The sequence below is a fragment of the Budorcas taxicolor genome, chromosome 18 (assembly GCF_023091745.1).
Source record: "Budorcas taxicolor isolate Tak-1 chromosome 18, Takin1.1, whole genome shotgun sequence".
NCBI classification, from domain to species: domain Eukaryota; kingdom Metazoa; phylum Chordata; class Mammalia; order Artiodactyla; family Bovidae; genus Budorcas; species Budorcas taxicolor.
In genome coordinates, this window is record NC_068927.1 from 67922292 (window position 1) to 67937285 (window position 14994).

Here is a 14994-nt window from a genome sequence, read left to right on the forward strand (position 1 = left end):
CACTGAGCCACCAGGGGAGCCCTTTTTAATATCCACAAACATCTGTTGAGGTAGACACGCTCCTCAGACCCATTTTACAATGAAGGAAACCAGTGCTTGAGAGGCAAGTGGTTCTAGGCATTGCCCAGGCCACCCAGCCTGGAAGTGGACAGCTGTCAATCCATGCTGCAGGCTCGGGGACCCACAGACCCAGGCTCCTGTCCAGCACACCCACCCCCGCCACGTGGCTCTCCAGGCTCCCAGCACACGCTTTTCTGTTGACGGAGTGGGTGCTAGCCTCTTCTGTCAAGAGGAAATGGAGTGAGAGCCTCATCGGCCAGGGCCCCTTGAACCGGGCCTCACTGGGGGGTGGCCACAGCTTAACCCCACTTGCAGCACGGCATGTGCCCGAGAAGTGGACGTATCAGCTGGCAGGGGCTGTTTGGCACAGGAGCCCAGGGACGCCTGGAGAGTAGAGTCCAACACAAGACATGGCAGGAGCAGCTGACCACAGCAGGGCCGTTACTAGCACAGCTGCTCTTGCTGACGTCAGCCAGCCTGCGGCTCCCGCAGTGCCCCCGAGGGCACTTCCAGCCCCAAGACACCATGGCCTCCATTCTCCAGAAGCCTTGCCTCTGGCCCTTGTCAGACCGCCCCTCACAACGCTTCTCCCCACTCTCTCCAGACCACGTCCTCTTCTGCAGCCCGGTCCAGCCCCGACAGAGGCCACAGGCAGACTCGGCGTGTTGTCTCTCCCTGGAGTGGCTGCAGCGGGCCGCTGACTCCGGCCATTCCCCTGGCCTTGTCCAGGTAGGGGTGCCCCTCGGCGGGGACCCCGCACCTCTGGCTCATTCCCCATCCACACAGACATCAGTGTACACATCCGGGTTTATTCTCGCTCTGGTGCGGGCCAGGGTCACCCCAGCCTGTGAAGCTGGGGATAAGGCCAGGCTCATTGGGTCTGGGGAGTGGGTGAGGGGACAAGCGGAGGCGGGGGCCAGCGTTGGGTGGAGTGCCTTCGGATGTCCTGTGAGCTGCTGGGAGGTCAGAGTCTCCAGGCTCCCTCACACACTGCCCGGTATATATCTGGAGTCAAGGGCCGGAAGGCTCGGGCCTGGCTGTCCAGCACGAACAGAGGATCAGCGACGACACTCACGTTGAAGCCCTCGCGCACCAACCGGGACTTCACCAGTTTGAACGTGCCTGTGATCTCCAAGGCGTCCTGCGGGGGGAGAGACTGTAACCTCGACTGCAACCGCCTTGCCGGGCCTCCCACCCACCCCTCCGGCCACCCGAGCTCACCTGGATACGAATGAAATGGGGAGCGGCGTAGGCCGGGAGCGAAGTGCGCACGTGCTGGTACAGCCTCTGCCCGTCGAAGGCCTGGCCGGGCACCAGCTGCACGGCGGCCATGCCCACCTTGCCCTCACACCCTGGGGAACACGTGCAACCTCAGCACCACAGCTGCCCTCTCCTGGGTCCTCGCGGCTGGAACAAGCCCCTGTCCCTCCCCTAGGGCTGTGCACTCCTCCGCACCTGGGACAGGCACACCGTACACGTTCACCTCCTGCAGGAAGTCCACGGCTGACAGCACGCCCTCCACCTCCCGCGTGGACACATTCTCACCCTTCCACCTGTGGGGTTGGAGCGGGTGCCTGGGATCAGGGCGCGGGAAAGGAGGTTCCACCCCTGACCAAGCGCCACCTCCTGGCCCCTAGGCCCCGGCCTGTCGCGTCCTGAATATGAACGAGCGGCCCACCCCTGGAAAGGATAGGCCCCGCCTCCTGGCTATAAGTCCCGCCCCCAGAAAGAGTAGGCCCCGCCTCTTCCCCAAGCCCTCGCCCCCTCTGGAATTTGTAAGCCCCGCCTCCTGGTCATTAGGCCTGCCCCGCTGTAGGAGAGGCCCCGCCTCCTTCAACAAGCCCCGCCCCTGGGTAGGAGGGCCCCTCCTCCTGACCACCGAACCCCGCCTCCTGGCCTTTAGGGCCGCCCCCCCCCCCGAGGCCCTGCCCCCTGCCCCAAGCCCCCGCCCCTCCCCGAATCCGCACGTCCAGGCCTGAGGAGCCCCGCGGTACCGGAAGGTGTCCCCAAGGCGGTCGTGGAAGTAGAGGAAGCCTTCGCGGTCCATGGCCAGCACGTCCCCGGTGTTGTAGTAAAGGTCGTTCGGGCGCCGCACGTTCTTCACCAGCTTCTTTTCTGACAGCTCCCGGGGCCCGTGGTAGCCCAGGAAAGGTTGGTGACGCAACACCTGGGTCAGCAGGAGTCCTGCCTCCCCTGGGGTAGGAGCGGGAGTCGGGCACTAGCCGTGGCCGAGCGCGTCAGGAGCGCCCCCCAGGCCGCGGCCCGGACTCTACCAGAGAAGAGAAAGAGCCAGAAACGGATCCAGAGACAGAGACAGGAAATGAGGGTGGTATCAGAGAGTCCCCTCAGAAGAGGAAAAGGCCAGTGAGGATGGGCAAGGGAGAGACACAGATGGTGATGGGAAGAGAGATTCCGCTGTGACCTTGCCAGGCCCCAGGAGAGAAGACCCTCGAGAAGGTTCAGGGCCGGAGCTTCATCCCTGGGAGGATGGGACTTCCACAGAAAGCGCAAGCAAACACCTCAGATGGACACCCAGAGACGCAGCAGAGCCAGAGGTTGAAGCAGAGGAGCTGGGCAGAGCCGACCAGTTGAGAGGGAGGCCCCAGACCGTGGGCAGACAGACCAGGGACACAGGGCCGGACTGAGGACTACAGGTGCCACCACTGGGCATCAGCCACCTTGAGGCTTCGGGTGGCATGTTCCAGCCACAGAGAAGCCCGCGGCTCTCCCCTCTTTGCACACCCGGGGAGGTTCCCCAGCCCCGTACCTGGCCTCGCAGGGATGCAGAGGCCCTGACTGTCCCTCAGAGGCTCCTCTGTCTCCAGGCTGTACTGCACCAGCTCAAAGGGGGATAGCATCTGGGTAGACGGTGGGAGGCATCAGCAGAGGTCCGGTGGGCTCGGCCCCACTCAGGGCCCCGTCATGCCCAGCAACTCACTCGGAGGAAGCAGCTGGTCTTGCCCTGGGCCCCACAGCGCCCTGGGTAGTTGATGAAGCCGACGTTGCCCTCGGTGGAGCCGTACATTTCCCAGATCCGAATGGGGCCGAAGCGCCGCTGGAAGGTCTCCCACACTTCTGCCCGGAGTCCATTGCCAATCGCCAGGCGGACTTTGTGTGTCCGGTCCTCTGGCCGCTGCAGGGACACCCCGAGAAGGGTGAGGAGGGGCTGCCCTTGGGTGTGCCCAGTAGCCCTTACCCAGGAGAGCTATCCTGGGAGGTGATGGGCGCCTATATCGAGAGGATCTGAGTTCTTAACTTTAGAGTAGTTACCTGGAGTCTATACCTGGAGAGAGTTACTAGCAGGGCTTACCTGCGGAGGATACCTGGGAACCTTACCTGGAGGAATATGTAGGGGTGGCCAGAGGCCTTCTATAGGGTCTGACCTAAGGGAGACCTCTGGGGTCTTACACAGGGGTGGTTATCTGAAGCTTCTACCTGGGGAGGTTTACTGGAGGCCTTAGCAGGAGGAGTTACTTGGGGGGCCTTTACCTGAAGGTAACCTGGGGGACTGACTTGAAGCTTCATCTTGAGGAGTTCCCCGGGGGCCTTACTTGGGTTAGTTACCAGGAACCTCTTCCTGAGTGGTTACCTGGAGATTTCATTTGGGGGGACGCTAGGTCTCCCCCTGGTGGCTCAGATGGTAAAGGGTCGCCTGCAATGCAGGAGACCACGGTTTGACCTCTGGGTTGGGAGAAGGAAATGGCCACCCACTCCACTATTCTTGCCTGGGAATTCCATGGATAGAGGAGCCTGGTGGGCTACAGTCCACAGGGTCGCCAAGAGTTGGAACACACACTCCTTGAGAGAATCACCTGGGGTCCGTGTGTCCTTGATCCATAGGATGAGGCCTGCTCAGGACTAGTGACTTTACCCCGAGCCGCAGCCTTCTCTGGGTACTTTACGTGTTTGATTCTCACTGCACCCCTGTGAGGTGTTATTCTGTTTCCCCAAAGAGGACACTGAGGCTGAGAGAGGTGAAGTCACCCCCCCACCACCACAAGATAGCACAGCTGATCCTCAAAGCAGCTGTGATGGGAAACCTTGCGTGGGACCCCCTGTCCCGAGGGCCACTGTGTGAGTCCTGGCCCGAATCTCCCTGAGACCTTCACTGGGATGACTCGGGGGCACTCTGCGCATCTCACCTGGGGTGTGTTGCACAGGTACCGCAGGATCTCGCCCACATACTGGATCACAGTCACACCGTGCTGCCGACAGTCGTCCCAGAAGCCGGAGGCAGAGAACTTGGGGGCCAGGACACAGGTCACCCCTGGAAGGGAGGAGAGGAAGGGGTTTCAGGTTAGGCCTCTGAGCTGCTGTGAGAAGCTGCTCTGACCACCTGGCTGTGGTCCATGAAGCCCAGGATGGCATCACGCTCATCTCTGTGTCACTGGCCCAGCCAGGACTGTCTCCAGGAGAAGAGCACAGCCCGACCTGAGTCCACATCCTGTCTTCAGAATGTGTGGGAAGCTCGGTGCCTGGTACAAAGCGAGCCCTGCTGAATGAGGGCTGTGAGCAGGAGTCCTTCGTGATTGTGATAAATGTCTTAGCAATGCCTGTCTAGCTGGGCAAATGGATAGTGGGCAGAAGGATGGATGGGTGATGGGGGGCTGCGTTGCTGGATGGATATATGGATGTTTTGAAGGATGGACGTGCGGATCAGTACATCTTCGGGGCCACCACAGTCACTCCATGGAGAAGGGCATGGCCACCCACTCCAGTATTCTTGCCTGGAGAATCCCGTGGACAGAGGAGCCTGGTGGGCTACAGTCCATGGGATCGCAAAGAGTCGGACACGACTGAACTGGCTTAGCACGCACAGTCACTCCAGGAAAGTGCTCCCTCTTTTTCTGATTCCCTCTGCAGCTGGCCCTGAGGATGGCACTCTCCCTACCTCAGCCCTAATCCTCAGAAAACCCCGCAAGCTAATGGCATCAGCCGTGTGCCCAGAGGGATGCCTGCTCCTGTGCTTGGGAAGGGAGCAGGTGTGTGTCTTCTTCGAAGCTGCATCTTGATGGAGGTGAAGTATAATGTCCTCTCTGTGAAAATGGATGCTGGGTCCTTGAAAGCAACAGCTCTGTTGGCAACCCCAAGTGAAATGCCTGGATTCTGGAAAGGGCTTCAAGAGCTGCTAAGACCAGGGGGGAGGTTGATAAGGATTTTTCCAATGAAAACGTCCCAATTCTTCGCCTAAGATGGGATCCCAGTTGTAAGAAGTCTCTGGTGTGACAAATTGGGAAGCATATGCACTGCACCAAAGTTCTTCCCAAGAATAATTAAACTGAATCTGAAAACATCGCGGGGATTCCCCTCGGGTGGCCCAGTGGCTAAGAGTCCACTCTGCGATGCAGCAGACACAAGTTTGATCCGTGGCTGGGGATCCCACCTGCCACAGAGCAACAGTCCAGGCACCACATCGAAGGCCCTGCAGGACACAACTCAGACCCACTGCAGCCAGATAAATGAATAAAGATTGTTTTAAAATAAATGAAGACACTATGACAACCTGGAGTGGGATGGGGTGGGAGGTGGGAGGCAGGTTCAGGAGGGAGGGGACACATGTATGCCCGTGGCTGATTCGCGTTGATGTATGGCCGAGACAAACACAATATGGTAAAGCAATTATCCTTCAGTTAAAATTTTTAAAAAAGTGAGTCTCTTGAAAAGAGCCAAAAAAACAAACAAAAAAAGTAAAAATAAAACAGGGACTTTCCTCGTGGTCTCGTGGCTAAGACTGTATGCTCCCGATGCAGGCGCCCCGGTTTGATCCTTGGTCGGGGAACTAGGTCCTGCATGCCCCAACTAAGACCTGGTGCGGCCAAAGAAACAAAAACTGTTTTAAAAATAAATGAAAACATCTCTAGAAAGACTATCTAGTTTTAACAGGAATGTGGGAGGGAGAGGAACAGAGACCACGCAAGCAAGAACAAAGAACACTTGAACTGCAAAAAGATAATTGTGCTAATTTTTAAAAAATATACGTAATCACTTATTTGGCTGCCCTGGTCCTAGTTGCAGCATATGGGCTCTAGCTTCCTGAGCAGAGATGGAACCTGTGTCCCCTGCAGTGGGAGCGCAGTCTTCGACGCAGGACCACTAGGGAGCTCCTGGGAAATTCTTAACATGAGGTGAGCGCCAGAGGGAGTATCCAAGAGTTACTGTTAACTTTGCAGGTAGGTGTGATAATCGCAGTGGTCACAGGTGTTTTAAGTTCTTACATATTAGAGATACATACTGCAGTATTTACAAAGAGAAAGATAGTATCTAGAATCTGCTCCAAAATAATCCAGAAAGAAGGGAGTTCCCATTAAATAAAATTGGCAACATGTTAACGACTGTTGAGGCTGGGTGAGGATTTCAGAGACTTCATCAAACTATCTCCTCTGCTTTCCCGTATGTTTGAAATGGCCCACGATTTTAAGATTTTTGAAGAAATAATGAGAGTAAAAAGTGAGAGTAAAGGGGAGGTGATAATCAAAATACGGAAGAGCAAAATGCTGCTAGCAACTGCAGCTGGGTGGTGAGAACCCGAGGGTGCCTGTAGAAAACTTTAGGGAGTCTGATATTCCACTACTGCAGCCGGGTGGTGAGAACCCGAGGGTGCCTGTAGAAAACTCTAGGGCGTCTGATATTCCACTACTGCAGCCAGGTGGTGAGAACCCGAGGGTGCCTGTAGAAAACTTTAGGGCGTCTGATATTCCACTACTGCAGCTGGGTGGTGAGAACCCGAGGGTGCCTGTAGAAAACTTTAGGGAGTCTGATATTCCACTACTGCAGCTGGGTGGTGAGAACCCAAGGGTTCCTGTAGAAAACTTCAGGAATTCTGATATTTCAATATATTCCATGTTAAAATTTCAGAAACGACAACAATGGCAACAAAACCAACCAGGCGGTCTGTTCACTGAATTCGTGGCCAGGTGTCTAGGGAGACAACCAGAAGGAAGGCTTGCTGCCGGTTCCCTCACTGGCTCCACCTGGGACACTGACTGCCAGGAATGCCTGACACCCACAGCAGCACCGCTCTCTTCCTGCCCACAGCACAGCCACGAAGGACTCCCTGGGTGTCTGTCCCTCTGTCCAGGTGGCCCTGGGCCTTGCTGTCCCTTGTCAAAGATGGGAACCTGGGGTTCTGGGTAACCTATGGGGCTTGTCACCCTGACATCCAGGCTGGGAGTCCTGTGGATTGAGTGGAGACCTCGAAGAAAGAAAGGCTTACCAAGGTCCAGGCAACTGAGGACTCCAAGGACAAGCCCCATGGTGTGGTACAAAGGCAGGACCGTGTAGACCACATCATCGGCTGTGACCCCACACAGAGTCAGCATCCCTGCTACCTGCAGCACCCGCTCGTAGGTGAGGATGGCAGGCTTGGGGAGCCCTGGGGAGAAGAGGGGAGAGGGGGGTAGGGCAGGCCCGCAAGCTCAGGGGTTTGAGGCTCTGGAAAGATGGCCAGCGTGGGTGGGTTTTCATCTGCGATCAGCGGATGAATTCCAAAGGTCACGGTTTCAGCAGCTGTTTACTGGCCAGAGGCAAGGTTCTGGCACCGACCATTCAAATAACACTGGCTGTCAACGTTGGGGCCAGGGGTCACAATCCAGGGGCAAGGAGGGTTTCAGAGGCAAAGTTTGAGGGCCCAAATCAGGCTTGAGGTCAGGTCAGCAGGAGAGTTCAGAGGTTGGGCCTGGACACCGGGCATGCTCACCAGTGGTCCCCGAGGTATAGATGAACAGGGCTGGGCTTCGCAACTTGATGTCCGCCCGCAGGCCAGCGGGGACGGGGTCTGAGGGGGCCGCGGCCAGGGCGGCGCCCAGGGCCCCCACCCCGGGCGTGGGGGAGCTTTGGCCCAGGTAGAGGCAGTGCACCTTCTCCGCCTGCAGCTTGGGCAGGACCTCCTCCAGGTTTGCCCGGAGCTCTGCGGGAGGGGTCAGAGGAGGCTTCAGGGTGGTGGTGGGGGGAGATGTGGTGGGAGGGGCGAGATGTGCCGAGGCCCCCCCTGCGTCCGCGAAGCACACCTGCCTTACCTGTAATGGGTATTGGGGTGCGAAACGCCCGCAAATAGCCACGGTGAAAAAAAATAACAGAACTCTGGTACCTTCAGCATTTCTGTCCAGCGACTGGGTTTGGGTCCTAAGAGCCAGCGGGCTGTGGGCTAAGAGCCAGCCGCCACTGGGACCCCCTGGACAGCAGTCCTCCGCCGCCCTCTCCTGCCTGCTGCCCAGCCCCTCCAACCCCCTTGTCCAGGGGTTCTCACCTGGGTCCACCACCAGCACGCGGGCCCCGGAGCTCAGCACCGCATGCACCAGGGGTGGCCCGCGGCTGTGAGGGTTGATCCAGACCACCGGGCAGCCCAGCTTGGCCAGCCCCAGCCACAGGCTCAGGGCGGGGAGCGTCTGCGAGGGCAGCACCAGCAGGGCGGTGGGCTCCCGGGCGCACAGGCCCGCGGTGCCGGCCAGCTCGGCCTTCAGGGCCCAGGCCGCCTGGCAGGCCCTGGTGTCCAGCTCCCGGAAAGTGACCGCGCGGCCCCCCGGTCCGGTGCACACCAGGATCGTGCGGTCCGGCTGCGCCCGTGCGTGCCGCTCAAAGGCGTCCACGAAGGTGTCCGGTGGCCGGCGCCGCAAGCGTGCCCAGGTGCGGAGGCCCAGGCGGAGCATCAGGAAGGTGTAGGCCAGGTCGGCCGGCAGCCAGAGGAGCTCGGGCGGCGGCCGTGCGGGTAGCAGGGTTAGTAGCAGGGCCGCAGCCGCCAGTGTCAGCCAGTGCGGTGTCCAGGGGCCCAGCCAGGGCCCTGCCAGCACGGCCAGGCTCAGCAGCGCACCGCAGGCGGGGTCGCCCAGGAGCCAGCGCAGGGCCAGGGCTGCTGCCGCCGCCCATGGCGACTGCCCCAGGCCCCACAGCAACAGCAGCAGCAACAACGAGAAGGCCAGTCGCCTCCAGAGCCCCATGGCACTTGCTCCTAACTCCGGGAAGTGTCCAGGAGTGCCCACCTCCACCCACGACCCGCCCCTGTGCGGTGACTCATGGACCGTTGACCGAGGTGTGGGCCCCAGGACTCTGCCCTCCCGCCTTCCTAACCCCAGGCGTTTGGCTCTGCCTGCTCTTCTGCGTGTCGCCGGCCCCTTTGCCCCCGTTCCTGCCACTGGGTGCCAGTCTCTTGGGAAACAGTCCTCTGAACCTCCAGCCAGGCAGGATAGCAAGGCAGCTCCTGCGCTAGCAGGCGTCCCCGGGGGGCTCCCTGTGCCCCGACCTAACCTGACTCCGCTGGAGCTGGGTGGGGGCCAAGGACACAGCAGGTGCGCAGTAAGCTCTGAACGTCGCAGCGCCTGAGTTCAAACCCGGCCCTGACCCCCCCTATCCAGGTGCCCTGCTCTGACTCTGCTGTGCCCCTGGCATCAGTGGGGACCAGGCTCAGGGGTCAGGAGGCTGAACTTTGCCTGGAATGTGGGTATGGCGTGAAAGCCTCAGCAGGGGAGCGTGGAAACCAGCCGCGGGCCTAGGATCTCAAAGTGGGCCCGCAGGCCACACCCCACGCACACACCCCTGCCCCCGGCTCAGGATACTTTGCAGGTGGTGTCCGGGCCTTGCGCCAGCGTTGTGGAGGAGGCCTGCAAGGAGGAGCCTCGAGCTGACCCTGGCTTGTATCTTCAGCAACGCCGGTAGGCAGCCCGAGAGGCTGGCCGCTGGTGTCTGTGCTGCCCCCAGCCCAGCCCGGCTAGGGACCCTGCAGGCCAGGACAGTAATTCTGGAGCTCAGGCCCCTGCCTAGTAGTAGCCTAGCCCCCCAAATCCCCTGCCCGCCAGAGTGAGTAGTTCAACCATCAAGGCCATCAGGACGCAGGAGGGGAAGCCTGAAGGCCAGAGAATCTGCCCGAAAGATCTCGGAGGAGGGGCCTCGAAATCTGCATCTTGGGCGGGGGAGGGGTGGAGGGGTGGGGGTGGGTGGGGGTGAGGAGGGGTGGGGTGGGTTGTGGCTTCCAGACCCTTGTCAGAGAGGGCTGCCCCCTCCCACAAGAGCGAGGGCTCTAAGGAGCCAGGCATCTCCTAAATGAGAACAGAGGCACGAGACGGCAAAGTGGCCCATCCTGCCGTGCGCAGCCCAAGGGAGCGCTGCCCAGCGGGGTGCTACCCAGGCGCACTGCACCCCAACACCCACTGCGGTCACAGACGGTGAGGCACACATGGGCCGCGGCTTGTGCTTCTGGGTTTGGACCCCACGGCCCACAGTCCTTTATTACAGAGCAGGGCTCCTAAGGCCGGGCCTCAGTCCGTGGCGATGCCCTAGGCGCCAGATGAGGGAGGGGTGGCTCGGGTCGGGGCGCTGGGGACCTCTTAGCCTGGCACAGGGTCAGAGGAGCAGCCCCCGCCTCACTCCCGAGTCGGAGCCATGAGTCCTGGGCCCGGCGCCCTGGCCGAGCCCTAGGTCAGCCTGGAGATTATCCTGTTCTCGGAGGCGGTGGAGTCCCTGACCACCCCCAGCCGGCCGCCACCGGAGGGCCGAGTACGCAGGAGGGGAGGAACGAAGCAGGCGGGGCTGGGGAACAGGGTGGGCAGGAGCAGGGCCTGTGCTCGGGGACAGCGCGGGCCGGCGGCGGGAAAGCGGCCAAGAGGACGCGACAGGTGTGATATCGGCCGTGGACGCGGCAGCCAGCGGAGCGGCGAGGCCAACCCCACGGGGCGCGGCCAGGCCCCAGGCCCGCATCAGGGCGCCGGGTGCGCGGCCAGGTGGCGCTCCAGCAGCGCGCGGTGCGAGAAGACCTTGCCGCAGGCGGGGCAGGGCGCGCGCTCCGGCCGGTGGGTGCGCATGTGCACGTTCAACGAGCTTTTCTGCGTGAAGCGCTTGGCGCAGACGGCGCACTGGAAGGCGCGCACGCCAGTGTGCGTGACCATGTGCTTGAGCAGGTAGTCACGCAGCGAGAAGGATCTCCAGCACACGGCGCACTGGTGGGGCTTCTCCCCTGCGGGCGACAGGGCGGGAAGCGCGCTCAGGTCAGCTGGGAATGGGCTTCGGGGCGCTGTGCCGGACCACGACTCCCCTCCGCTCTCAGACGTGTCATTAAACCCGGAATACCCCCCCCCACACACACACACCCGGCAGGGACGCCCCTCTTCCAGATCCTAACGGTGACACCAGGATCATTACCTGTCAGTGACTCACGACTCCAACAGGTAGCTCCTAGCAGGGAAGCCCGTAGGTCTGGGACATCATTGCCCATCGAGGCTGACCACTCAGGTCTACCCCCACCTCCAGGGACGAGACCTCCCCGCTCAAACTTCCTGGTGTCGGGCCCAGGGCCGGGCTGCCCCTCCTCCATCCCTGCCGCGCCCAGAGAGCCTTCTGAACTCTGGTCACTGGCCGCCGTTCAGGCCCAGCGGCCTCACACTGGGAAAGACCCAGGTATACGTGCCCCTCCCTGCTGGCCTGCACAGAGCCCCCGAGGTTACAGAGCAGGCCGCCCCATCACCCGAATCCGAGAGGGGAACCAGGCTGTGATGACCCTTGGGTCATCGACAGTTCACGAAAGGCCTAGCTCCAAATCGAGGGGCCCAGAGACCCACCCCGGCTCACCCGAGTGGATGAACATGTGCTTGGTGTAGTTTTTTCGAGAGCTGAACGTCTTGTGGCAGTGGCTGCACTCGTAGGCGGGCGGCTCGGCACCCGGGGCGCGCGCGGGAGTGGTCGAGGGGGCCGCGGGGGGCGCGGCCGCTGGGGCCGGGGCCTCTCCTAGTGGCGCGCTGGGAGCTGCGTCCGGCTGCAGCGCTGGGTAGAAGGCGGGCGGGGGCGCGGGGGCCGGCCCCGAGGGCGCGGGAGGGGGTTGCGCCGGCGGCCCAGGGGCTCCCAGGTGGAAGGGGAAAAGCGCCACGGGCGGCCCGGGGGTCTTCACGCCAGGTGGGCGGGGCCCCGACAGGACGCAATCGGGAGGGGCAGGGGTCTCGGCCGGACAGCCTTCGGGGGCGGCCTGATCGCCCTCTTGCCAGGCGGAGACGTAGCCGTCGGGGAACACGTCCTCGGCGGCCGAGGTTCCCCGGAGGAAGTCCCTGCCGGGCCCGCTGTAATCCGAGAGGCCGGCGGGCACGGATGGCTCCTCCCGCGTGCCGTCCGCCGCGGCGGGCAGGAAGCCCGCGGCGCAGTCGGGGAAGGCGGGGGGCGCCTGGATCTCCCCGGGGCCTCCGTCCTCGCCGTCGGTCTCGTCGTCGGCCTCGTCGTCGTCGTCGTCCACGCCGTCGTCCGCGGTCAGCGCGGGCTCGGAGGCCGCGCCCTCCGCCTCGGCGGGCGCGGGGGGCGCGGGCAGCTGCAGGCGCGCCGGCTGGCGCTGCTTGCGCGGGTGCGCGGCGCCAGGGGGGCCCGGGGGCCGCGCCGCCAGCAGGTGCCGCAGGCGGTGGCGCAGCTGCGCGGGCGCCAGCGGCGGCGGCACGGGCGCGAGCGGGGGCGCAGGGGCGCCCGGCGCGGGCGCGCGGGCGCGGGCGATGATCTGCGTGCACTCGTCTATGACGGTCTGGATGCGCAGCACCGACGCGGCGGTGAGCACCTGCAGCGCCTCGCCCTGCGCCACCACCAGCGAGCCGCTGTAGAGGAACTCGACGAGCTGGCGCACCGTCTGCGCGGGCACCACCGGCGGCACGCGGATCTCCGAGTGGCCGAGCAGCAGCTTGTCCTGGAAGAAGGGCGAGCCGGCGGCCAGCACGCAGCGGTGGGCGCGCAGCGAGGCCTCTCGGATGCGGACCGTCACGTCACAGAAGTGCCCGCCCAGTCGCTGCCCGTTGAGGGTCTCGAGCAGGGACCGCGAGAAGTTCTGCAGGTGGATGTGGTGCACCGCCTCCGCCGCCGCAGCCGCCATCTGCGCGGGACGGGCGGTGTGAGCTGGGGGACCTCCCCTCGATCTGCACCGGACAGGGCTGTGTGGAGGGGGTCAGCCATCCCTTCAGCGGGCCGGGGGCCGCACACCCCCAGGCCTCAGGAGTTCCAGCCTTCTCCAGTGCCCCTGGCCCCTCCAACTCCTGGTTCCCGACCCAGCAGGACCCCTCCCCCCACCTCCGCCCCCCCCCCCCCCCCAGCCTCCAGCGCACCACTGGGAGAGGGCTGGGGACACCAAAGCTTTTCGGCCCTCCCGGGCGTGCTTACTGCCAGAGTGGGAAGACCCAGGGCCCACCTCCCCTATTTTGCCCTACTGACTCCCTCTTCCACTAACTCCCATCCATGGCCTCCTCCACCTTCTCCTCCAATAGGGTGGAGAAGAGGGCAGGAGCCCCTATATAGAACACCCCTTCCCCACCCTGCCAGCTAAGACTCCCACCACTAGGGACTTCTTTTTCACCTCCTCTTGGCAGGCCCTCAACCTTGGAGCATCCGAGACCCTTGCAGACCCAGACCCAGAGGTCTGCTGCCTCAGAACCCGGTTATATCGAGTGTGTGTGCAGGTCTTCGATGGGGTGGGGCTGGCATGAATGGCCTCTGGGTCTAAGGGTGCTCATAGTCACAAAGAGTTGAGAGGAGGTTGGGCATTAGCTTGGCAGGTGTCCTGAGTGCGCACTAAGTGGATTCAGTCGTGTCTGCGACCCCATGGACTGCAGCCCACCAGGCTCCTCTATCCATGGGAAGATTCTCCAGGCAAGAATACTGGAGTGGGTTGCCATGTCCTCCTCCAGGGGATCTTCCCAGCCCAGGGATGAAACCCGGGTCTCTTATGTCTCCTGCATTGGCAGGCAGGTTCTTTACCACTGGTGCCAACTGGGAAGCCTGGCAGGTGCTGCCGGAAGGGAGGAAAATACATGGCCTCCGGCTGAGGCAAGCACGTCTAGTGGGAGACAAGTCTTGCAGCCTGTGCTTCCTGGAATCTTGATGCGACCTTTGGGGCACCCGTGAGACCCAGGGTGTGGGTGTGGCATCGAGAGGGGCCTGTGGACTGCCCAGAGCTGTGTGATTGGTTGGATGCAGGTGGAGTAGCAGAGACATCAGGTTCAGCATGGCTGAGCAATATGGATACTTCTTGTCCAACGATAGCCTGGAAATCCCAGCACTGCCCACCCTCAGGCACCGAAAAGGGGAAGGGATTCCCAGGGATCTCTGGGAATCTGAGAAGCTCAGCTACTTCACCGTCAAACAGGCAGCATGCTTGCTGGGCCTCAGTTTCCCCTTTATCAAACGTATGAGAAACCCTGAGACGGGCCCACTCTGCACCAGCCTGGTTTAGGTGAGGCCTCGAAATCCTCGGAGCCTGCTGGGGTCTCAGACTCATCCCCTCTAGCTCCTTACGTCCAAATCGACTTTCCTTTGCTGGGGGCCGTTCATGCCCGTATCTGACCCCTCAGACCACTTTGCACACCTCCACCAGGTTCCCCCACCTCCCGGTCTATTCCCCACCCGACAGCCAGAGGGAGCCTGTTGAGATCTATTAAGAACAGATCGGGACCCTCCTTAGCTCTGGGATCTCCGTGGCAATTCCTTACGCAGGCCAAGTCTACACGTGCCGTTACCTCTGCCGCAAGCACCCTGCACTGGGTTTATTCGTCCGCACCTAAAGGACTTCCAGCCTGTGCCTGGGCGACGCGGGCAAAAGCCCGCGCCCCAGTCCGTTAGGGCTGGCCCTTCCTTTTCCGCCCCGCGCCCCGGCAGGCTCCGATCTCTGCAGGTGCAGCGGAGCCCCGGAACAAAGGCCCACCTTGAGCCGCGGCTCCCAGGCATCCTCGCCGTCGCCCCTTGGCCCATGCCGTGCTCTCTGCTCCGAGCACCCTCTTGAGTTCCCTGCGCCATGCTTCGCGCCCCCCCCGACCCCAGCAACCCGTTCTCCGATCGGCTCCGGCTGCGCCCGCCCCGGCCCTGGCCGACCCAGGTTCCCGCCTCCGCGCCCCGGCCCGCGACATGCCCCCGTCCTGCAGCGCCCCCTCACGTCTGCGACGAGCGCGCCAAGCCCAGCGCGGGCGCCCCTCCCCTGGCACGCCCCGGCCTCCC

At 62.4% G+C, this 14994-nt stretch overlaps 2 protein-coding genes across 2 annotated transcripts; both read right to left on the reverse strand.

Moving 5' to 3' along the window:
- Positions 1–871: 871 nt before the first annotated feature.
- Positions 872–9872, reverse strand: SLC27A5 (solute carrier family 27 member 5). Its single transcript, XM_052655621.1, has 10 exons — positions 8306–9872; positions 7757–7966; positions 7274–7432; positions 4203–4327; positions 2999–3193; positions 2828–2918; positions 2055–2253; positions 1516–1613; positions 1282–1412; positions 872–1201 (listed from the first exon to the last, which is right to left on the reverse strand). The coding sequence occupies exons 1-10, from the start codon at positions 8991–8993 to the stop codon at positions 1025–1027; spliced, it is 2073 nt and encodes a 690-aa protein (XP_052511581.1). The 5' UTR covers positions 8994–9872; the 3' UTR covers positions 872–1024.
- A 256-nt stretch (positions 9873–10128) lies between these two features.
- ZBTB45 (zinc finger and BTB domain containing 45) lies at positions 10129–14906 on the reverse strand. Its single transcript, XM_052655625.1, is given in 4 exon segments — positions 10129–11002; positions 11614–12883; positions 14705–14809; positions 14811–14906. Coding segments are annotated over 4 exon segments (1728 nt in total). The 3' UTR covers positions 10129–10745.
- Positions 14907–14994: the final 88 nt, after the last annotated feature.

Excerpts from the sequence above, each read along its gene's own strand:
- SLC27A5 (XM_052655621.1), bottom strand. The coding sequence starts at position 8,993 with ATGGGGCTCTGGAGGCGACTGGCCTTCTCGTTGTTGCTGCTGCTGTTG. Across the intron at positions 4,328-7,273 it reads CCTCAGTTGCCTGGACCTTG|GGGTGACCTGTGTCCTGGCC; the intron begins GTAAGCCTTTCT and ends CCTCCCTTCCAG. Across the intron at positions 1,614-2,054 it reads CGCCTTGGGGACACCTTCCG|GTGGAAGGGTGAGAATGTGT; the intron begins GTACCGCGGGGC and ends CCAACCCCACAG.